Source organism: Nipponia nippon, unplaced genomic scaffold, assembly GCF_047370975.1.
Source record: "Nipponia nippon isolate SJK-2023a ecotype South Korea unplaced genomic scaffold, ASM4737097v1 scaffold_6, whole genome shotgun sequence".
Lineage (NCBI taxonomy): Eukaryota > Metazoa > Chordata > Aves > Pelecaniformes > Threskiornithidae > Nipponia > Nipponia nippon.
In genome coordinates this window covers 44,790,217-44,813,142 of record NW_028262380.1, presented here as the reverse complement: position 1 = coordinate 44,813,142, position 22,926 = coordinate 44,790,217, and the positions used below count along the sequence as shown (strand labels likewise).

The 22,926-nt window shown below is 41.2% G+C and overlaps 1 protein-coding gene and 1 long non-coding RNA gene across 4 annotated transcripts; one reads left to right on the top strand and one right to left on the bottom strand.

Annotated features, from left to right (window-relative positions):
• Positions 1 to 1,149: 1,149 nt before the first annotated feature.
• On the top strand, positions 1,150 to 10,569 carry NPY5R (neuropeptide Y receptor Y5). Of its 3 annotated transcripts, XM_087736860.1 has the most exons (3): positions 1,912 to 2,168; positions 3,776 to 3,955; positions 8,759 to 10,569. In XM_087736860.1, exon 3 carries the CDS (start codon positions 8,771 to 8,773, stop codon positions 10,100 to 10,102), a length of 1,332 nt encoding a protein of 443 aa, XP_087592986.1. In that variant the 5' UTR covers positions 1,912 to 2,168; positions 3,776 to 3,955; positions 8,759 to 8,770; the 3' UTR covers positions 10,103 to 10,569. The 3 variants fall into 3 exon arrangements, with proteins under 3 accessions (XP_087592987.1, XP_087592986.1, XP_087592985.1); XM_087736861.1 differs by lacking the exons at positions 1,912 to 2,168; positions 3,776 to 3,955 and adding an exon at positions 1,150 to 1,249; XM_087736859.1 differs by lacking the exon at positions 3,776 to 3,955.
• An 8,886-nt stretch (positions 10,570 to 19,455) lies between these two features.
• LOC148051442 (uncharacterized) lies at positions 19,456 to 22,630 on the bottom strand. Its single transcript, XR_015699694.1, has 3 exons — positions 22,564 to 22,630; positions 22,180 to 22,341; positions 19,456 to 19,588 (listed from the first exon to the last, which is right to left on the bottom strand). It is a non-coding gene; the product is annotated as an uncharacterized LOC148051442 (long non-coding RNA).
• Between the last annotated feature and the right edge of the window lie 296 nt (positions 22,631 to 22,926).

Here is a 22,926-nt window from a genome sequence, read left to right as displayed (position 1 = left end):
TGGTGTTATTTACAGGTCCAGGGGGGGAAAAACCCAAACAAACGCACACCTGCCAGTACATTACTGGTTGATGAACTCTGCTGAAATAAGACAACTAACAAAACAAGTATGATATTTTGTTCTCAGAGAAAATTGCTTTGAGGAAGAAACACTTGTCTTACTGACTGCTCTTGCCAAGAAGCATGTAATTTCTGGGGGCTGTTTGGGAAACTGTAGTAGCTGACAGCCTGCCTTAGAAACGGTCAACATGGAGGTAGGCTGTTTGTACCTTTACGAAGGTACAATGGCATCCCACCTAAATCATAGTTGTGCCATGCAAGAAACCATAATTTCCCATTTGTGGGGTTTGACAGCAAATGTAGATTTTTTTTTTTTTAAAGGCAATGTCAATCTACTATAGCCAGAAGTTTTCATAGAAAGATACAGTGTCTCCAAAACTTCCCTCTTTCCAGGAGGGAACTTCCACTTCAAGCAGTGGGGCCAGCAATGCGCAAAGCTTCCCTGGAACAAGGGACACCCAGGTAAATCGGTGCCCTGGCAGATGGTCTTAATCCCCTCCATCGCAGATTAGAACCAGGGTGGGTTTCTGTCTTCGGGTCAAATATTTGCATGAAAAGCTTCAAAGCCATCAGTGTTAGGTGGGAAGATGGTCGAAAGTGCTAAGAACAGCTGCTCAGCCCTAAAAAGGACTAATTTTGTTCTCCTTTGTGACTAACAGGAGAGCTGTCTTAAAAGGATAAGATGGATTGGCACGTCACTTCCCCCTGGCAGCTCCCTGTGCTCCGCTTGCACATGCAGTGATTCACCAGCAGTGGGTGGTGAATAATGCAGAAGCGGGCGAAAGAAGATGGGACGCAATCTTCCTCGCCATCCTGAGCTCATCCGCTGAAGATTAAGGTTAATTGTTTCTTGATCACTTACCCTAAGATGAATATTTTTTAACCTAAGTTAAATAAGGAACCCAGCTGGACTTTCAGTGTTCAAGAATTATTTTACAAGATGGTTGATCCAGCTGTTTTCTCTTTGCGTGGTACAGACTTTCACAGGCTAATTATACTGACAGCTTTTCTGCAGTGCTGTGTTAATATCAACTGTCGAAGGAGTGCCTCGGCAAATGGAAAAGTCATTACGTTTTCGTGTCAGATTCTGCCACTTGTGCTCCCAGAGACCTGCATGTCACTCAGTTCTCCAGTAGTCGTGTAATTGGACTATGATCAATGAGTCTTCTTGTGCTAGAAGATAGCAGCTGGTGAGAACAGCAGAATTTCTCTTTTCATGCTTTGTGCTATGACATACCCAACAATTTTTACACTTTAAAATATTGCTCACTTAAAAAATGCCCTTCCTTCCCACTGATGGCCCAGATAAAATTAAAACCACCCTTCAGATATTTGCCTCTGTAAGAACTGAGTTACTCAACTCGGGAAGGAAAACTGCTTGGGGGAAATCCATCACCTCCCACCTGCTCTAAAATAATGGTAAAAATTAAAGGGTGTTTGAACAGTGAGGATAAATGCAACCAAAGCTCTGCTCTGGCCGAAGTGAGGGGAACCAGAGTGCGTTTGGGTCGCTGCTCTGCGATTGCCTGGCTACGCTCACACTTCGTGATGCTCCGCGACACATAGAGCATCTCACCTTTGCGAAACGCTGTGTCCTGAATTCGGGGTGAGAAATCGAGAGCATCCCTTAAATACTGGCGAGCGGGGGTTTGTTTACAGTCTCCCTGTATTTCCATGGAAACTCTAATTGTCATACCGTGCAAGGCTGAAACAACAGGCTCCGGATCCCGCACGGAACAGCCTCCCGAAATGCGCCCGCGCGGCGGCTCCAGCCCCGGCCCCGCCAGCGGCCGGGCGAGCGGCGGGCACGGCGGCGGCGGCGGCGGCGGCATCCCGCCCCGGGGGCCGGCCCTCGGCCGCAGGCGAGCCCCGGCGCCTCCGCAGCACCCGCGTAAGATGCGCCGCCAGGCAGCCTGGGGGATGCGCGCTTCCCCCTGCGCCCCGGGAGCCGCGCTCTCCCCACGGCGGCCGGGCCGGAGCTATGAGTGCCGCCCGGGGCTGCCCGCCTCGCCCCGCGCTGCGCACCCGCGCTAGGCACCGCGGCCCCTTCCGCCTGCCACCGCCGCGAAACCCCGAGGCGCGCCCGCGGGAGCCGGCGGAGGCGCGCAGGTAACGCTGCGCAGGGCGCGGAGCCGCCGCGCAGGGAGCCCCGCGGCCGCGGCGGGGCTCCGCTCCCCTCGCGGGGCGGCTGCGCAAGTTTGCGCGGGGCAGCGCCCTGCCGGCGAAGGCGCGGAAATCGTGGGGTTTCGCTTCAGCCGCGGGGGGCTTTCGGCTGCCGCGTCCCCGGCGAGGGCCGGCCCCGTCCCGTCGCGTCCCCGCCGCCCTCCGCCCGCGCCGCGGCGGCTGCGGGGAGCCCGCGGCTCCCGGCTGCGGACGGGCGCTGGTTTCGGGCGCAGGGCGGTGCGGGGCGCGCAACGCAGAGTGATTCCCTAGCGAGGCGTAGAAGGGCAAAAATAACGGGGGTTGTGTTTGTTTCGGTTTGGGGTTGGTTTTGTTGTTGGGTTTGTTGTTGGGTTGTTTTTTTTTTTCATTGCCAGCCAGGAGCTGCTGTGCTCCTTGGAGTAAAATGTAGTAGCGCATTTCAAGTTTTCTGTTCTGACCAGCAAATACCCCATTACATTGCATAACATTTCGTTGGAGCTGGAAAAATAATCTCATTAGTTGGCTTTGGCTTATTTCGGAAAGCTGTATTCTTGTTTTCTGGGACAACGTTGCAATTTTTCTTTTAGTTAGGCACATAAAGAGGCATAGCATTAACATGCATGAAAATCCATTTTTCTGGACTTCTGAAGTAATCTCAATCTTTTGAATTCTCCCAGGTTCTCAGACTAGTTTTTGCTGTTGCATGTAATGAACAAGAACATTTGAAGCAGCAGCATTTCATCTTTAGCTTGTGTTGTGAATGCGACTCTTCAGTGGTTTCAATTTTTGGCTCGGACGTTATCTCAGTCTTTAATGATGTGAGGGCATCATTTCTCAACTAGTAACAACATAGCTCAGTGCTTTCCTTAAGCTTAGGGTGTCAGGCAGTTACAACCTGTCATATTTACTCTTTACAACTGTGTAGAAGTTCAAGACATTCTCTGACTTTATTTTCTATACAGCCCTGATATTCCTGATATATACTGGAATATTCCAGTATTATGGGGGCAGAAGGTTCTATTTCTTAGGGAGTTTTCACATTTTGCTTTCTCCCTGTATGTGTTTGTCTTTTTGCTTGTTTTTAAGATAGAAAAAGGTCTCCTAAGATTGTAAATTGTTCACAGCTGTAAAGATTAACTCTCCTCTATAGACACTGTTGTACAGACTGAACTGACTAGATTATACAGGCACCAGCCAGTCAGCCTCAACTTAACAGATATTAATATTGTATGATATAAGCTCTTATCCATGAATAAACCTTAATATAAGTATCTCATCTAATAGAAGGAAGATTTTCTGAAAGAACAAATGCCTTCAGAGGGGGATGGTTGCCTGCCTAACTTTTGTGTTCTTCAAAATTTCCCTTTAAATATGTAGAGAAAGAGAAATATCTAGCCTATTCATTCTCCTAAATTACCATTTATGGATTTTGTATTTTAAATGATAGCTTTAAGTGGAATAATGAGATGAATGATAAGATTTTAAACATATTAAACTAACATATTTTAGGTTGTGTGGTACCTCTAACTCAGCTAAACCTGAATAATGGTTGAAGTTCTCCTTGTCACTCTCAGGCCTTAGATCAACTGCAACTGAAAACTCCTCTGAAGCATGATTTTGGTGAAAATAAGTCACAGTATTCAGAGAGTCACATTGAGGTATATCACACATGAATGTGATTTAAGGAGGCGTTACCTGAAACCTTTCAAGATCCTGGTACATCAACTGTTATAAAATCCATTTTGCGGTAAAAGGTAACCACAAATACTCCTTGTGTTTAATAACTGCATTCATTTGATTCTTACAGTAAATATTCATATCCACCCTGGGTCCTGCCATGAAGCTGCAGGCCTGCTTGCCTTGTGCAGCCTAGCCTCGTGCAGCCTAGCCTCCTGTCTCAAGCATCCCGTTGAAACTAAATGGGAACTAAATCAACTAAATGGGAAACTAAATGAACCTAAGCAAACCGACTTAAAAGCTCCCAGGGTGTGAGCTCACACAGGTGTAGCTGAGCACAGTCTCAGGGAACGTACGCAGGCCACGAATACAGAAAGGGGACTTCATTTGCTTGACTGATTGATGTAGGAGATGAAAGTGATCCAACTTTTGGAGCTGACAGCTAGAAAATCTCCATCAGGTACCTTCAGACTGATTAAATTTGATCTTGAAAACAGGTGCAAGAGCACCCTCGCACTGTGGTGCATTCAGTTTAGAAATACACTTCCAATATGAGGAGAACGTTTTCAAAAGAGGCTATATTATTTAATTCTGTTTCCCACAGTGGGATTTTCAGGAATCTTCATTTCCCTGAAAGCTACGGCCCCATGCCGCACTGGGATTGACGAACCGACAGAGGGAGGGTGAGCAAATCCCCAAAAATAGAAGCAGCTGTTAAAACAAAGCACAAGATAAATGCCAATAAGTGCACACAGCCATGTGAAATCAGTGGCATGCTAATATGAGTTTGGGGACTGAAGATCAATGATATCGGAGGAACGCTTTTGTTTGCATCTTTTCTGCGCGTGGCTCTCGAGCTGAGGGAGCAACTGGTTCCTTTTGAGCAGGCGAGGAAGCTTGGAGAGCAAGAGATCCATTTCGCGATTTTTGAAAGTTTGGGGGAAAAGTCTGCTTTCATTTCACACATCCAAAATGAAAATAAAATCTCTTTGGGCATGTTGCAAAGGGAACTTCTGTCAGCACAGCAGTTCTCTGTTGAAACCAGCGGACTATAGTTTTATTCCCTCTCTTTCTCTTTCTGTTACTCTGAAACTGTGACTATTGGGAGATGGTGCAGAAGTGGCTGCACTGCACCTTGGACTCCTGTGGTGCCCCGAGTGTCCAGCCAGGGCCTGACCAGGGCATGCTGTGGCTTCTGCCTGTGCTCCTTCCTCATGGAGATCGGGACCTGTGGTAGGGGAGATGGCGCCTGCTCGGCTCTCACCCCGGGCAGAAGGCAGCCACAGCGCAGGGGGGATGGAGCTGGAGAGCCCACGCGGGGCTTCAGAGGCACTCCTGCTAAGTTTCCTCAGTATTGATGTGTCTCAACAAAATATGTCTCCTTCAGCAAACCCAGCATATTCGCTTTTTTTTTTTTTTAATTTCATTAAAAACACGATGAACAATTCTGCTAAAGCCGTACTGCAGGAGCTTTACGTGAAGGTGTAGAAATCCACAGAACCTGGCAACAATCTTTCAATTACATTCAGTAAACATTCATTTAATAAACATGTTCCAGTATAACAACACATACAATTTTGTTCTTTGGCCCTAGTCTTAGCATTACCTGTACTGAATATAAATTTCTAGAAGAGAAAATAATTACGGTGCATCTGACTTGAAAGTTTCTTCCTTTTCACTTTTAGTCACCCAAAGCTGAAAGTGGCAGTAGGACATAACAGTGACACCACCAGATTTTTTTCAATTCTCTTCATAGAATCCATTGATTAAAACTAAGCAAAACTGAATGAAAATATACAGATTTCTCTTCAGACCATAGCACATAATTGAAATGGAATGGACTAACTAGATAGAGAGCCTCTCCTACCAGTAGGGGTGCCTGCTTTTTCTCCACGAACTGATGAACCTATGGCCTATGATCAACCTTTTCAATGACAGCCAGTATCACCAAAAAGTCTAGGGAGGAAGCTGCAGTTTTGGTACATAGACCAGCAAAACTCTCACACATACACAGCTGCTATCATAAATTAAGCATCAGTGTGTATTGTTACTACTCAGTATGACCTTCGGACAGATATGACGATGTGTGAGAATTTGACTATTTCTGAAAATATCTGTAGGTACTCTAAAAGCAATCCTAATTTCGAGGTTTCTGAGAGAGAAACAACATCTGCAGTTTGTTTCTCCTTTACAGGTTAGTTCTTCAATCTAATATCAGTTAAAATAGAAGACTACACAGAATGATGCCTCTTAGCACAGAGTTACTTATGTACGTACACATAATAAATGAAAAGCTCATTCCTTCAGTCATCATCACTTTGAGAGCATTGTAAGAGTTTTTGAGTTTTTTTCAATCTCAACATATTACTGGATTTCTTTCCCTCTTTCTTATTAATCTTCCTATTCTCAACCAATGACTGGTTGGTTAGTAACCAAGATTTGGACAGATCTAGCTCTTGAATAAAGTTTCATTTCCCTTTCTCAAATAACTCCTGATTGGTTTCAAGCCTGCTATCAGGCAATGGGATGTTCAACTCATAATGCTCTCTTAATCTGTGTAAGATATAAACTGGAAAAGGAAGGTGTCCAAGCAAAAAGAAAATTGTCCAGAATTACACTAATGGCTTTTTCATTATTAACTCCTCAGTTATATGCAAAGGTTTTTCCTACACACTTCTCAGCTAAGATGAATGTGGTAGTGCAAAGATGAAGTTCACCCTGAAAATATGAGGCAGATAATATTTCATATTGAAATGCAATGTACAGTTGAAATAGCTTTCATGAATCAAAAGAGAGTCTGCAGATTACAGATGCGTGCACACACTGAAATCTGCAAAAGCATCAGTCATAGCAAACCCCATCATTCCTCCATGCTGAAGAAAGGGAAAAAAATGGTACAGGTATGACATAACAGGGACATAATTCCATAGGCCTGAGGTAGGGGAATGTATTTTATCCAGGACACAGCCCTGCTGTTGTTTTCTCAGACAAAAATTATGTTGAGTCACATTTAGAGAATAGAAAGAAATTTCAGCTGATTTTGGAAGTCACTGTGGTCTGCAGATCATGCTGTTTTCAGATTGCTAGCAACTCAGAGAAATTAGCTCAGACAAATTAAGTAAAAAACTATTTACTTCTTTAGCTAACAGTTGTATAAGGAGAAGCCCACCAAAATGAAAACTTCTGATAATATCAATATAGAAATATAGAGATTGGCTCACTTAAAGAATCTCTAGTCTTCTCCTTTAAAGTTGCTCTAGAGGCAAAGGTAGTTTCAGATAGTGTTGTTTGTCTATTATGTTTTTTCACTATTTCACAAGAGATGGAAAAATTAAACAGAAATAATTTGCATTAATGCCATGCTGCTCCTACACACACAATTATAATATTTAGATTATCTAAATTAAAGTGTCCAATTCTTATTTCTATTTCAGCTATTCTTAAAAAGCACTTTAACTGAACATTGTGAGAAGCTGGCAAGGCTTGGCTCTTTTCACCTCTCCCCAACACATTAGTGAAGAAACAAAAACTTGCAGTATCTCTACTAATTTTTTTTAAATAAGTATTTCTAATCTTACACGAGGGACCTTCACATCACAACACACTCTCAGTGAATATTCTGAGGGTGTTTTTTGGTTTAAGTTTCCCTATGGCACCCGACAGTAGGAACAAACATGTCATGATGTGAAGGAAGGAGCACATCTGCACATGTAGAGGAAACTGATAATAATATTCTTGCACTTTGAAGAAGTCAGCGTGATGCTGCCCACTGAGAATAGCTGCGTTCTTGAAGAGCCCTGCCTTTTTCAGTTGACAGGTTTAGCCTTCTGCTCAACTTGTGTATGTTCTGGGTTTGTTTAGTCTTGCCTGAGATTTCTAAACATGAAGCAATTTTGTACAGGATATTGGCACTTTGGGGGATTTTGACTTTGAAACTTTATTACATGCAGGTATTTAAGGTAAACTGGAGTTTAAACTGAATTCTCTTGTCTTTCTGTTTCTTCTAAAACAAAGATTGATACATGAAGATTCTGTAGGCAGAATAACTTTGTGCTGAGCTAGGTTTTAATGTTAGATGTATCTGTGCTGAATAATTAGCAGTTCCCTGAATTTTCAAATGGCTGTGTGGGGTTTGCTTCCAGTTAACACTGTCCTCTCTGTATTACATCCAATTACTTTGGATGTTTTGTAGGCAGTTTTCCTTTCTGCTTGAGCAACAGTTAAAATATGTCCAACACTTAATAGAAGATGGTTTGTATATGCACCACATTAGGAATTCCACCTTGGATCACTGACAGTGGATCTCCTTATAAACTGATCCTTTTTGAAAGCTCTCATCTATTTTGTGTCAGTTTTCTGCTAGCAAGGTAAGAAATACTACTGCAGTTGTTAGCATATGTCAAAACATCATATATTTTCAGGTGCTCTCATTATAATTTGCTGTCATGTAATGATTAGGCACATGCCCAGATGGTGATTGTAATTTCCTTACTCATATCAATGAACCGTTATTCACATGAGTAATCTCACCGACTCTAAATGGGTTGCTTTTGTAGCTACCTGCTCCCTCATGGAAAGGCTGACAATGTGGTCTATAGCAAAGCATAGTTAAAAGCCAGCTTCATAATGCAGAACCTTAAATTTTCATCATCCCATGCCAGCAGCCAGGTAGGAGGCCTAGGTGTCCTGAACACCACATGATAAAACCTACGAAACTAATTTGTGTTGACCTGAAGTTATGCAGGATCCACCTCACAGTAGAATAACATCACTATTAACTTGTTAAGGTGATACAAGGTAAATTTATGTTCCTTTACATTCTGATTAACAGCAGTATCATCATTCCTTCAGATGGTAATTAATGCCTTTCTTGTTCTAAGGAGGCCTGTAAAATGGATGTAGGATTCAAAAACCATAACAACAGGACACCTACCAAGAACACCTCTGCTGCTACAAAGAACTTTTCTGCCTGGGAAGACTATAAGAGTAGTGTTGACGACATACAGTACTTTCTTATTGGGCTGTACACACTTATAAGTCTGGCCGGCTTTATGGGAAATCTGCTTATACTAACGGCTCTACTAAAGCGCAAGCAGAAGACAATAATAAACATTCTTATTGGTAACTTGGCCTTTTCTGACATCTTAGTTGTGCTGTTTTGTTCACCTTTCACACTGACATCCGTCCTGCTTGACCAATGGATGTTTGGCACTATCATGTGCCATGTAATGCCCTTCCTCCAGTGCGCATCAGTTCTAGTTTCAACTTTGATGTTAGTATCTATTGCTGCAGTCAGGTACCGCGTGATAAAATATCCCCTTTCTAGCAATTTAACAGTAAACCAAGGCTATTTCTTAATAGTGACCATTTGGGCCCTTGGCTTTGCCATTTGCTCCCCTCTGCCAGTTTTCCACAAAATTGTGGACCTCAGCAAAACTCTGAATTTAGAGGCACTGGAGAACAGGCTCTTGTGTATTGAGTCATGGCCTTCTGATTCCTACAGAATCGCCTTTACAATAGCCTTACTGTTCATGCAGTACATATTGCCACTGGTGTGTTTAACTGCTAGTCACACCAGCGTCTGCAGGAGCATAGGTTCCAGACTGTCAAACAAGGAAAACAAGTTTGAAGAAAAGGAGATGATAAATCTAACTCTTCATCCCTCTAAGAGTACCGGCATGCAGGTGCAACCCTCCAGCCATTCCAGATGGAGCTGTGCGTTTGCCAGAAAGCACCACAGAAGATACAGTAAAAAGACTTCAAGTGTGATGCCAGCTATTTCAAGGCATCATCAGGATACTCATTCCAGAGACCTCCCAGAAACCTCTGGCACAGAAAAGAGCCAGCTCTCTTCCTCCAGTAAATTCATCCCTGGGATACCTATCTGTTTTGAGATGAAACCAGAAGAAAATACAGAGATCCAGGACATGATTACGGTATCCCGATCCATCATCAGAATTAAGACAAGATCTAGGAGAGTTTTTTGCAGACTGACAGTGCTAATCCTAGTTTTTGGTTTCAGTTGGATGCCTCTTCACCTTTTTCACATTGTGACAGATTTTAATGACACTCTCATTTCTAACAGACATTTTAAATTAGTATATTGCATATGCCATTTACTGGGTATGATGTCCTGCTGCTTGAATCCCATCCTCTACGGGTTCCTTAACAACAGCATAAAAGCCGATTTAATGTCTCTTATGCCATGTTGCCAAATACCATGATTTTATGCGCCCCAAGATAAAATAAACAAGTGTGGCTTTCAAGTCTACTGACGTGTATAGCTGTAAAAGCTAAATTAGTTTAGTTTAGCTAGTCTGACTTGGTTGTGATTAGTAGTGTTTTGTGCGAATGGATAGTTCTACGCCTGCATGTATTTCTTGCATTGGGCAGGAATGTATACATGTACTATAATATTCTTCTACCTGTTACACATAGGAAATCATGCCCAGTGTACAAAAACAGAATACCATTTTCATTACCTGAAATATTGGCAATCTGTACTTTGGAATTAAACAGAATATGTTATGAGTAATAAATGTAAGACTACTTAGAGATATCAGTATTAACTGTCATAAAACTATAATAAAATACATACCGTTTACTAAATAATTATTGTTGAGATTATTTCAGTGCCAACTTTGACTGTTTTCTGAGATAATTAAACATCTGTTTCTGGATGCGATTAGAAAAATATTTTTCCGCAGCTCTTTGACTCATACTTTGCAATATCTTTTCAAGATGCTTTGCTGCTGCTTCCCAGATTGCCTTATCCCTGGAACGGGTTTGTGGGGAGTTGTTCTTGTCTAGATTGTTTCCATCTCACTGTGTTTACCCAGTACAACCTATCTCTGATTTTCTTAGCCAGTTTTGACTCTGACTTGTCATTTTATGCAGTTTCCAACCAGGCCTGAACTTATCTATAGTTATGCCTTTGTTCTTGCAGTGATGACTCCCCTGAATATACAACGTGCTTCTGATCAGAGTAAGCCTTCATTACCTAAGTGAGAGTGGAAAGAAAAAGAAAATGGAAAGGCAGCAGGATTTTTTCTTTTTCTTTACCAAAAAGTAAAAGCTCACTGCACTTCATTATAGGTGACCCACTTGCTTTGGAGAGCTGCAAGAGCTATCAAATAAAGATGCGCACGTGTCCGTGCATGCGTGCACACACACACACACACATGCTTTCCGCATCTTCCTCCTTTTTAACCAGACCCGTACTTTTTCTTCCAAATTTAAATCACATGCATCTTCCCTAGGGAAGTCATATTACATTTCATAGCACAAATGCAAAGGGCATAGCACAAATATATATATATTCTTCCCCCTCCCCCCCCCGCCCCCGATTACGCTGACTTAATAACCCACCTCCACCTTCAGGATTCAGTAAATGTACAAAGCCTCTTCCCTGAGTTTTAAGCTGTAAAACCTACCCCCAGGTCTAGCTGGTGATTATTTCCTTTTCTCCACTAAGACTTCTAATCCAATAGGCTTTTTTGCATAGCCTTTCCAGGATGAGAAATAAAGTTATTGTTTTTATAAATGGGTAGATGGGGAGGGTCATTGTGCATTTTTTGCCTTGAAGGACTTCCCTTCTGGTTAGTCTTTAAAAGTGAAAGCAGTTCTTTTATTTTGAAGAATTGTCAAATTATTTTTATCACAATGTTACAATTCCGAGACCTTTTCTCCCCAAGCCATCATCTGCTAAGGAGTTTATTACATACCAGTTGGTAATATCTTTGCTTCTGTCATTAAGGTATTTCCCTGAAGCCTAGTTCCCAGCAACCCATTGTTCTTTGTTTTCGCTGGTGATATACTTTAATAGTTTCTTCCTGGACACTGACTATTGCATTTTGCAGATTATTATCTCCTAAAAACGTACAGTATGTCATTTTACAGAGTACAAATGGTACAGAATACAGAATATTGGAACAATAGATTTTAAAATAGCTTTTTAAAAGTTTTAAACAGTTAAATTTAAAAATATTTATGGCTAATCTTGGTAGATAAACTTAGGAAAAAGTTAACTAAATCCACAGCCAGAACACAATGATATAGTTCTACAGAAGTTACAGCAGTTTATGCCCTATCTATATCTACACATTTTCATGTCATTGTAATGTATCATTTAACCTTGTTTATACCATGTGATGTAACCAAATAGTATAAGAGGAGAAGAAAGCCGCCACGTTGTTTCTGCTTGAAATATTCCTTCCAGTTTTTTTTGTTCAGTGTACTGTTATCTTCCTTCCTACTTGCTGTTTATTTTCTATTCCTTCCTTTCTTTGTATACTTTCAGAATTTCAACCGTTTTTAATTCCTACACTTAGGGTTGTTACTTAAAAATAAAATAACTGTTTATTCACTAATTACCGTTTTCAGATCAAATTGTACTCAGTTTCACTGCATATGACACACAGAATCATGCTAGGACTTGAATAAGGCCTTCCTCTAGTTTCTGAGATGCACAAAGTTTAGTCTGTACACTGGTGATTTTATATGAGCCCTATCTGTTATCCTGGATGGAGTCAGTAGCCGGGCTCCCTACTCTTTACACTGATCAAAGCACAACAAATTGCAATGCAGCAATAGAGAATTAAATCAAGACAGCTACTGAACTTCTTTAGTCCTGTGCCATCTAAATCTGTCTTCTCTTTTTTAAGATGATCAATGGTGGGAGAGTGTGTATTTCCTTTTTATTTCTAGAGCAATTATCATCGTTATAATTTGACATCTCCAAAATGTCAGTCTTTCCTCTGAAATGTTAAATAAAAATAAAATAACTTTTCCACCTTCCACCTTCCTTCAACAGCCAGTATAACTTGGTTCCAGTATCAGCAAGGAATGCATAAGAAGCAGACAGGAGCAGTAGCAAGTGAAATCAGGCAGAAGCCAATGCCCAAAAGAGTAACATCTACGAGTGGGAGAGGAAACAACTGAACCATCCATTTAATGTTTTCCCAGTCTGGAACATTAAAAGAAAAGAAAAATTCAAAACGCAAGGATCCCCCCATGCTTGTTGAGTAGGCCTCATCTAGTTTGAGCTACAGTAGATGCTCCTACAGGCTTTACGTACAACAGTGACTAGCAGTGTGATTTTGTCTCCATTACGTATGTCAGTATGTCTGGGGAAGGTGCATCTCACCACAATATCCAATGACATTATACCATTCTCATATGTATACAGGTATATGTACAGGTACAGATATAGATATGTATACTTCCTAGAAAACTAAGCACATTAAAATGGATTTTCAAATAGCACATTTAATCAAGTCCTTAGGTCAGCTGGACTACTATAAGTCAATTCCTGCTGTAACTAAAAATCTAAATAATGAAGAAGGTAGAAGTTTTGTTTTGATAGCATCTGCTAAATGCAATCAGGAAATGCCAGTTGCAGAGCCACTGGAATTAGAAGAATGAAGGATTGTAATGGTACGGTGATCCCTCCCTATCAATAAAAAAAAAGATTGGAAAAAACCCTCGCAGACAGCTGGTCTTTGTGTGTGATGAATGTTACAGCTCTTCTGACATGACTCATATGAGGAAAATAAATGTTTTTTTCAATTCTACAAAATAATATCATTGAAAAAGTTGACTTTTTGTACCTGTCAAAGATTAAATGTTGTTAATAGCTGGCCTTTGTCCCTCCTCTTTCAGCAGAGAAGAAACAGATGCCCATTAAGTAGTACTGGTGTGGCCAGGTCACTCCTGAGCCAGCCAGGCCAGCGGGGCTGAGGATGCCAGGAGCTTAGTATGGGCTGACACTAGAGTATATTTATTTAGGTTGTGGTGAAGAAGTTGGAGCCTCTGTGGTTCTCCATGGTGCTGTGGCAGCAGCGGCTGAGACAGATGCGTATGGCTCCCATGGGTCTAGAGCAGCTGTAACCACAGCAGGCAATGCAGAGTCCCTGCCTGTGGTGGGGCAGCCAGGGGCACTGCGTCCCAGGCAGGTGCCTGGTGGGGGAGAGACAGCTGTGGGCAGGGCTGCGGGCATGGGAGAGCAGGCAGCAGGGACACAGCAGGAGAGAGAAAACGCATTGCTGCCATTATTTGCTGGTGGTTGCAGCCTTTCCAGGTACACAGCCCTGTTCCTGGAGCCTGGAAGCTCTCATGACAAAACATTTCCTTCTCAGCAGTGTGAACACATGAGGAAAGGAAAAAAAACCCACCATCCACCGATCTGAAGACGTGTAAAAACCAAGAGGAGGAGCACAGTCAGGAAGAAAAGTGTCCGCTCCCAATCATGCTGAGACAGGCTCCAGCTCTCCTTTTGAGAAGTATAGGACAGGTGGCATGGAAAACTTCCCTACCTAAAGATTATTAACAGATTAAAAAACGCTTCTGTAATCCATAGGGGTCTGTCAACTATCATTGCACTTTTGAAAAAAAATCAATAGTTTTCTCACAGTAGTCCCAATAACTGTCTGTGCAGCATACAAGATAAACAGTATTAAACATCATAGTCTCCTGAAAGATGTCCTTCATAAATACTGTTGGGTCCAGGAATTTAGCCTTTGATTTTGATGAAAGCCAAATTATGCCTATACTATTTACAATAAAAAGTCCTCGCGAGAAAATATACTGGTACAGTCTGAAAGTTCAGAATTTTTAAGCCTGAGAACTGTCTCAGGGCAGTGACAGGACTCTGGTCCTAGACAAGTCTCTTCTTTTTTCCCCGCACATGACTGAAATAATGGTATAACGTCCTGATCCTCATGGAGGACCATTATAAAGACTATTAGGTAAATTTTTGAACACTTTTTGACCATGACATATAGTTTATAATCTCTGAGGTCAAGTTTCTTATTCTTCTATTTCATGTCTTTTTATATACTGTTGAACCCAAAACCCCCTTTTTTTCTGAGGCATGTTACAGGTAATGAAGACTCCTGAAGTTTCTTGGGTTTGATCCAACAGTTTATGTTTTTATTGGAAGTTTGTTTAATTGGTTGAAAGTTGCCTTTCCACTGAAGGTAGGTAGAGCTGCTGTTATAGTTCATATTCAGTCGAAGTGACTTTGACAGAAAGAGAAACAAAAGACAGACAGAGAAATAAAAGCATACTCACAGTAACACTGGCTAGCCCCATTGTGCCAGTGACAATGGAACCCATCAGAGCCAGACCCTTCTCAAGCATCTGCCAGGGACAACAAGCTTGCGGCAACACCATTGAACTTTGCCAATCCCACGGATGGCCAGGAAGCCTGTGGCAAATTTTTGAATCTTAGGAAGTAAGAGCTAATAAATGAGTACGGATACACATGCCCTTGCCCCTCTCAAAATGTTTCTTTAAAGAAAAAGCATTTTCTTTCCAACCATTTGATAACAACATTTTTGCCTGTGGTCACTCATAATGCATCACTCTCTGCCATTAAGTCAACCTGTGTCATCATACTGTGGTATGATGCTATTCACATGCCAGTGAGTCTTACCACAGTACCTGTTTTTAAATCTCTGCAAGCTCAGAGATACTAGCAACATCTGCTCTACTCCAAAGGTTCCCATGATCTCCTGGCCTCCTTATTAAACTTTGTTTCATTATATATAATTAAAAAAAGCATAATACAGCATGTCCTTGGTAAAAATAGTCTTACTGATTCTGACACAAACTGCCGAAAACCTGATTTCCCCAGAAAGAATATCACTACAGACAGGAAGATGTGGTCACAGTGTATTTCAAAAAGCTGAGCTGTGCATTAAGGGTACAACTAGCATGATAGTTATAAATATAGTATAACTATACAAGTCAGATTAATCTTGTTTGCTTTTGAAAAGAAAATATTGCGAAATATTTGAAAGTTGTGAAAGTACTTCATTACATACTAATATTAGGAAATACTGTCATAATCCAAATTCAGTTCTTTTGAACAAATATGAATGCTTCATTATGCCCTTGTAGTCACATTAAGATGATCCTTTTAATAAGGCTTAAAAATACTCCTCTGGGAAATTATCAGAATAGGGATTTGACATTCAAGACTAGAGTACGTTGGCCCTGCTCTTACATCCAGTTAAACAAATGTTTGCTTTGTCTTAGCAGGAGAAGGCTCATGTTTATATCACTTGAATGCCACATTAATTGGACACTTTTGAGCAGGAAACATTTATTACTGTCCCTGTGAACAAAATAATGTACAAAAGAATTTTAAAGGCACTTCTGGTGCAAAATTCCTCCAGAGGAGTAACTTGGTGGTAAGCAAACAGTTAATCTCTTCAGACTCAGTAGGAACCACAAAGAAACAAAGCCCATTTAATGACAGACCACAAGACCGTTAATTATAATTTTAACTATGTCTGCTTTGTTTTTTTTTTTAATGGATAGAAAAAACAGCTAAGCAAGGAGATAAAGAAAACCATCCTTATTACAAGTAATCTTAGTGCCTCTTTGTACCTTACATCCAAATTTACTTATGTTGAACAAGGTGATAGAATCATAGAATCATAGAATGCTTTGGGATGGAAGGGACCTTTAAAGGTCATCTAGCCCATCCCCCCTGCAATTGGTAGGAACATCTACAACTAGACCAGGTTGCTCAGAGCCCCATCCAGCCTGGCCTTGAATGTTTCCAGGGATGGGCCATCTACCACCTCTCTGGGCAACCCATTCCCGTATTTCACCACCCTCATTGTAAAAAATTTCTTCCTTATATCTAGTCTGAATCTACCCTCTTTTAGTTTAAAACCATTACACCTTGTCCTATCGCAACAGGCCTTGCTAAAAAGTCTGTCATCTTTCTTACAAGCCCCCTTTAAGTATTGAAAGGCTGCAATAAGTTCTCCTCGCAGCCTTCTCTTCTCCAGGCTGAACAACCCCAGCTCTTTCAGCCTTTCCTCATAAGAGAGGTGCTCCATCCCTCTGATCATTTTTGTGGCCCTTCTCTGGACCCTCTCCAACAGGTCCATGTCCTCCCTGTGCTGAGGACCCCAGAGCTGGATGCAGTGCTCCAGGTGGGGTCTCACCAGAGCAGAGTAGAGGGGCAGAATCACCTCCCTCGACCTGCTGGCCACGCTGCTTTTGATGCAGCCCAGAATAGGGTTGGCCTTCTGGGCTGCGAGAGCACATTACTGGCTCATGTCCAGCTTTTCATCTATCAGTACCCCCAGTTGCTTCTCCTCAGGGCTGCTCTCAATCCCTTCATCCCCCAGCCTGTATTGATATCGGGGATTGCCCTGACCCAGGTGCAGGACCTCACACTTGTCCTTGTTGAACCTCATGAGGTTCACATGGGCCCACTTCTCCAGTCTTACTCTGTTTTGTCTCCTAGTAATTCCCTTGGCTTTATGAGGCTCTCCACCAAATTAGGGTTCATTTAGTATTCATAAGGATTTTGGCCTCTTGGCCTAAGGATTAAGGAGCTGCGCAAGAGGTCAGAATACAATCTAAATCTTTACTTTCTGCTGGTTTTGATTTTTTGTGGTGTTAGCACAACTGGAAAAAGTGCAAGCTGTTTACTGCAGGAAAATTAAACTCATTTTTATGGAACTACTGGGACCCAATACAGGCGAAACAGTTACGTATTTTTTAAGACTCCATCAGTTCCAACACACATCTCATAAAGGTAATTGTCTGAAGCCTCAATGATGCATTCTCTCAATTAATATCCTAGAGTATGAGAGCACATTTCAGATAGCATAGCCTCATCTGATCCTCACTGCAAATCATGATGGGCAAAGTTCAGATCTTCATTCCTACTGCAGAACCAAATTGCAATATGCTCTACTTGAGATTGCTTCTTAAGATCATTTGGGGACTGAAGCTCATTCAGGGCACAGCTGATCTCTTACTGGTTTTGTGGGAGCCCATTCTTCAGAAGAGCTGCTCCAAGGGCATTTATGTCAGACAAATTACAGTTAGTTCCCAGAAGCTCTCGCAGGGGCACATAACACCTATCTCCCCCTTGCACACCATCACACCTGCAGTCAGCAGGGGCCCTCAAGTGCTATTCCTTTCCCAGAAAAGAGGAGATGGCTGAAAAAAGCAGTGAATGAGCCTGCAAACTCTATGGTACTTGTTCTCCCTCTTGATCTGAAACAGTCTAATATTGGAGACCTTCCAGAAAGTTGTGGAAGACACCTGTGTGAGACTTTTTGGAGAGGGAATGAGGAATCACTTCCCAGAGATGAGGTGGAATGAAGAAATCTATCACCACAGGACTTGCTGATTAATTCAACACATGCAGGATCCTAGGGACTCACTAACAGTATGGCAAAAAAACGTAGATAGTTGGATATGCAATTCTGTTTATTTTCTTCTATTAAGATAAATTTATTTTAACTCATTGAAGGTAGACTCCAGTATGTGCTCTGACCCAAGCAACTTCGAGTTGTAATACAGCTCCGACACCAAACTACCCTTTGCTATTAAGGTATTCCCTCCATTTTTATTGATCCATTACATGGCACAATAGGTCTAATCCTGATAAAAGATTTTGTTGAATTACTACCATGAAAATAATCAGAGAGAGTAGCACTAGAAAAAAAGGAGCACATATGTAAAAATGAGAAGTTGAATAGATCAAGCTATCCCTAAAAAGCTATGGGAACACTGCAGCATATTTCATTGACACTTGTTCAAATACATGAAAAGTAAATGTTTCTTTTTCACAGTTTGGCAGGGTTTTTTTCTGAAATAGAACTTCCAACCTGTCCCTTTAATTACGAATGTCTATAAAAGACATGACTATACTAAGAATTTCATGAGGAACAACAAAATAAAACAGGCTAGAAAAAGCTTTTATTTAAAGAATACACCATAAATTAATAATGGTTTATTTTCTTTGTTTATATTACTGACTGCATGCACTGTAATAAACTGATCTCTACTTTCCATGCATGAATTTCATGGGATAATGCTTAGAGTAGACTGTAAGCAGAACTAAACCTGTAATTTACAATGATAAACAAGAACTAAAAAGCAGAGTTCATTGAATCATTGTCAGAAACACAAATAACCTTGCTTTCTTTTGTTTAAAGCAGAAACGGAGACAGCATCTGTTACACTAGTTGTGCAATAGCATTCATATAAAGATTTGACTGCATTTATTTTTAAGAAATAAGAGGGGTAATAAGAAGTGGTACAGCCTGGCTGATTCTGTGTTTGTATCACGATGCAAATTTATCCTTCATGATACATAAGCTTATTTGAAGGACAGCAAAAAATGGTAATCAATATGTAAAAAAAAATGCTGTTTCCTATCTGAAACATGAATTTCTATTCCCCTAATAGTGATTAAACTATATTAAGCACCCCAAAATGAAGGGACTTCATAAGTCTCTGGAATTTTCTTGGCAAAGCCAAGCACAGTAGTGTTAATCTGAACGTTGGTAGTGGTGCTGTTTACAAAGCTAATTTCCATAATAGCATTTAAATGCTGTTTAACAACAGCCTTATAATGGGAAAAAAAAAAATCAAGGTGAGTTGCAACGGCATCCTTGGTTTTCACTTTTTTCTAAAAAATACCCCAAATCATTCAAGCAAAATCAGACTTATTTATTTAAGTTTTACATTTATGGTATCTATGGCACACTGGTGAACATAATCCCATTTGAGCAGTTCTTGCATGAATTTTTCTGTAGCCACACCTTTGGGTCCTCCAGCTCCCAAGTTCAGTAGTATCAGCAGACTGCGGGAGCCCTCTCCTGGTGAACAACATTTATCTCCCTCCACCTGCTGCTTCCCGACCAGAGATTACGATACAGGCACTCCTGCTGTAAGAGAGGATAGTGTTTAGAGCTTTTAATGTTATTTCCCCCATAAATGTACTCTCAAGGTTTTTTAACATTTATTAATACTTTTTTTAAGTTAAGAAAGCCCCAAACCAGAGGCTCTATTTTCCAAGTGAAGCAGAAAGTCAAGGAAAATACTTCTCAAAACACTGGTATCTGCCAATAAATACAAGCTTCAAAATACTCTTACACCAGTGCAAATTTTGCACGGTTAAAATTGACATCCTTCTGGAAATATTGCAGTGTTTTAAATAAGATTTGTTTCACTTTAAAGATTTGTTCATTTAGCAATAGGTGTTGAGAAGGTTGTACGCACACAGACATTGACTAGGCAGGGAACGAATGAGCAAGCGCAGTCTGAAAAATCCCATCGCATCTAAAGGATGCCCTGGGATCCTCTAAGAAGGGCAGCGAAGAGGAAGGCTCTCCCCAGGAGCATGTTTTTTTTCCCTCTGTAACCAACACGGGATGGCATGTGCTGGGTGCACAGGTTATTCTTTCACGCTAACAAAACTGTATCTTTTTCTACACATTCCCCTTCACCCCTAGTGCATGTACGAGGCAGACTGCCCACATTATTCACAAAGCGGGGAAAAAGAGAGTAGTTTAAACACAATTTGTTTTCTTGTCATCCAGCTTTCCTATTGCCCTGGTTTTGTCTGGGGTAGTGTTAATTGTCTTCCTACTAGCTGCTATAATGCTGTATTTTGGATTTAGGATGAGAATAATGTTGATAACACACTGATGTGTTAGTTATTGCTAAGTAGTGCTTACACCAGTCAAGGACTTTTCAGCTTCCCATGCCCTGCCCAGTGCACAAGAAGCTGGGAGGGGGCACAGCCAGGACAGCTGACCCAGACTAGCCAAAGGGCTATGCCATACCGTATGGTGTCATGCTCAGTATATAAGCTGGGGGAGTTGGTCAGGGGGCAGTGATTTCTGCTTGGGGGCTGGCTTGGTCTCAGTCAGTGGGTGGTGAGTGGTTGCATCACTTGTTTTTCCTGGGTTTTGTTCCTCTCGTTGTTGTTGTTTTCCTTTTCACTACAGTTTATTTATTATTATTATTTCAATTATGGAACTGTTCTTATCTCAACCCATGAGTTTCCTTACTTTTGCCCTTCCATCACTGTTCATTTGCATCAAATTCATCCCAGCTGAAAACTGAGCTTTATCCAGGTTAAAAGCACCACCACTTTTAAGATAGTTCTTTTTAACCCAGGGAGGTTTCTGGGTCTGTTTTTCCTGTGCAGCAGCTTAAACTGTATTGGCTTATCTGAAGGGTCTGCGTGGAGGTGGCAGAGGCTGGCTGCGCAGCAACTGCCAGGGGAAGAAATGTTCAGAAAACAAGGAGTTCAGTATATGTACTTTGCTCTTAATGTTGACACATGGTTGATTAAGGTGTGGTGTGTAGTCACTTTAGCGAGTCAGAAAAGCTATATACAACTGAAACTATTACACAGTGGATAAATTTTATGATATACAATTTGCAATGAGTTAGAAAAATAAGTGTTTCACAATGTAAAATTTTCTGCCTGAAAAGGGAAGGTCTAATTGCAGCTAGAATACAATTGTTTTCCTCAGCAAGAAGGAAAACACAAGACGAGAATTGACACGCTGAAGAACCTCTCATGAGTTCAGAGACAAGCATTCCCAGTTCAGCTTGCACTAGTCCTGCTAGCTCTTGAGGAACTCAAAAAAGCTGAAATACAATACGGCCTCCTTGTTAAAAAGGAAATGTTTGTATGTAAATATGTAGCTTAGACCTCATCTCAAATGATCTAATACAAGATCTTACCTCCTCCGCTTCCTTTATAGCAGCAAAGCACATCAACAATGCTATTTCTAGCTTCAGTTACACCAGCTTGAATCCAGTATACCAAGGAGACACAGGGATGAACTCAGAGAATTAATAGTTGGAGGCAGAGTAGTGCTAGCCAAGTCAATCCCTAGGCTGCTATGGCTGAAATGTGCCGTAAAGATTCAAAGTGACAGCTAAGAAAACACTTCCGTATGAGACAGACTTCAAGATTCCATTTTTTTTGTTTCACTCCTCACTGCCTTTTTTTATTTTTTTTTTTACTCTAGTCTTTTGCTTAAATAAAGTAAACAAATATGTTTTTGTCATTGAAGTCAGATGGTATGGAAGGTAAGTTCAAATGACACCAGTAAGTAGAGGGCTCATTGCTTGTCTGGAAATGAGTAATTGTAGTGGAATGATATAAAAAGCAAACCAACTCAGAGCATTTGTATTCTAAGATGAGTTTGGAAACTGGGAACTATATCCTGAAAAGCTAAAAGGATTGGTCTGAGGACTTGTATCACTAGGTCAGAGAATTCAAGGAGAATTTTCTGGCAGCCATTGGCCAGCATTGCTGTGTCAAAAAAGTAACAGACAGCCCACAGCTAATGTTGAATAATTCATTAATTATCCCAGGAGCCCTAAGGATGCTGAATTAACACACCCAAATTAGGGCAAGTTTTCAGAAGTGGTGAATACTGTGCAGACACCAGTATAATCAGGGGCAAAACAAAACATAGAAAAGCCTCAAAAGAAGAACGTGTTTCTTGCTCACCTCCATTCAGGAGTTGTGAAGAAAGCTGCTGGATCTCATCCTGAGGAGGGCTCTGCTGGCTGCCACTTGCTTTTTGGAGCTATGCTTCCAATTTTGACTCACACATTTCAGAGGCAGGTAAAGCAGGGTGCACATCCTAGCTTCCATTTTTACCTGGAAAACCTGAAGAAAAGAAATATAGCTGTAGAAGTTTCCTCTTCTCCCTGTTTCTCTCTGTTGCTGTACTACATCTAAGCTGAAATACCTGGGAGCGCTTCCCAGGTCTGTGCACGCCTTCTTGTCGCATCCCCATTCCAGACTAGAGCAAGACCCAGGCACACAAAGTAATTCAGAATAACAGGAGACAAGACACAAAATATGTGTCTTGATACACATATTAGATACCTGCTGTGCCATTTCTAAGTATAGCCAAGAAAGCTATTTCCAATCCAGTTTATCTCCTCTAGTAAAAGACTTATTCAGTGGAAGCACCAGCTTACCTAGGCAGCAGGTTTAAAAAACAAACAAAAATTTGACTCAATTCCTCCTCTAATTCAGTAAACTAATGACGGCTGAGGTGTGTCATTTTAGAAGGGATTATACAAGATGATTATTTTTAATCAGTTAAGGTGTGGCAAATAAAATAATGTGTCATGCAGTCCTTTAAATTGATGGTATGCTTTCATCTACAATTGCATGTATCATTCCAGTCACCTGTGTTTAAATAGAGCAGAACAGAAGACAATCAAAGAATCAGATGATCTCCAG

Excerpts from the sequence above, each read along its gene's own strand:
- NPY5R (XM_087736861.1), top strand. The coding sequence starts at position 8,771 with ATGGATGTAGGATTCAAAAACCATAACAACAGGACACCTACCAAGAAC.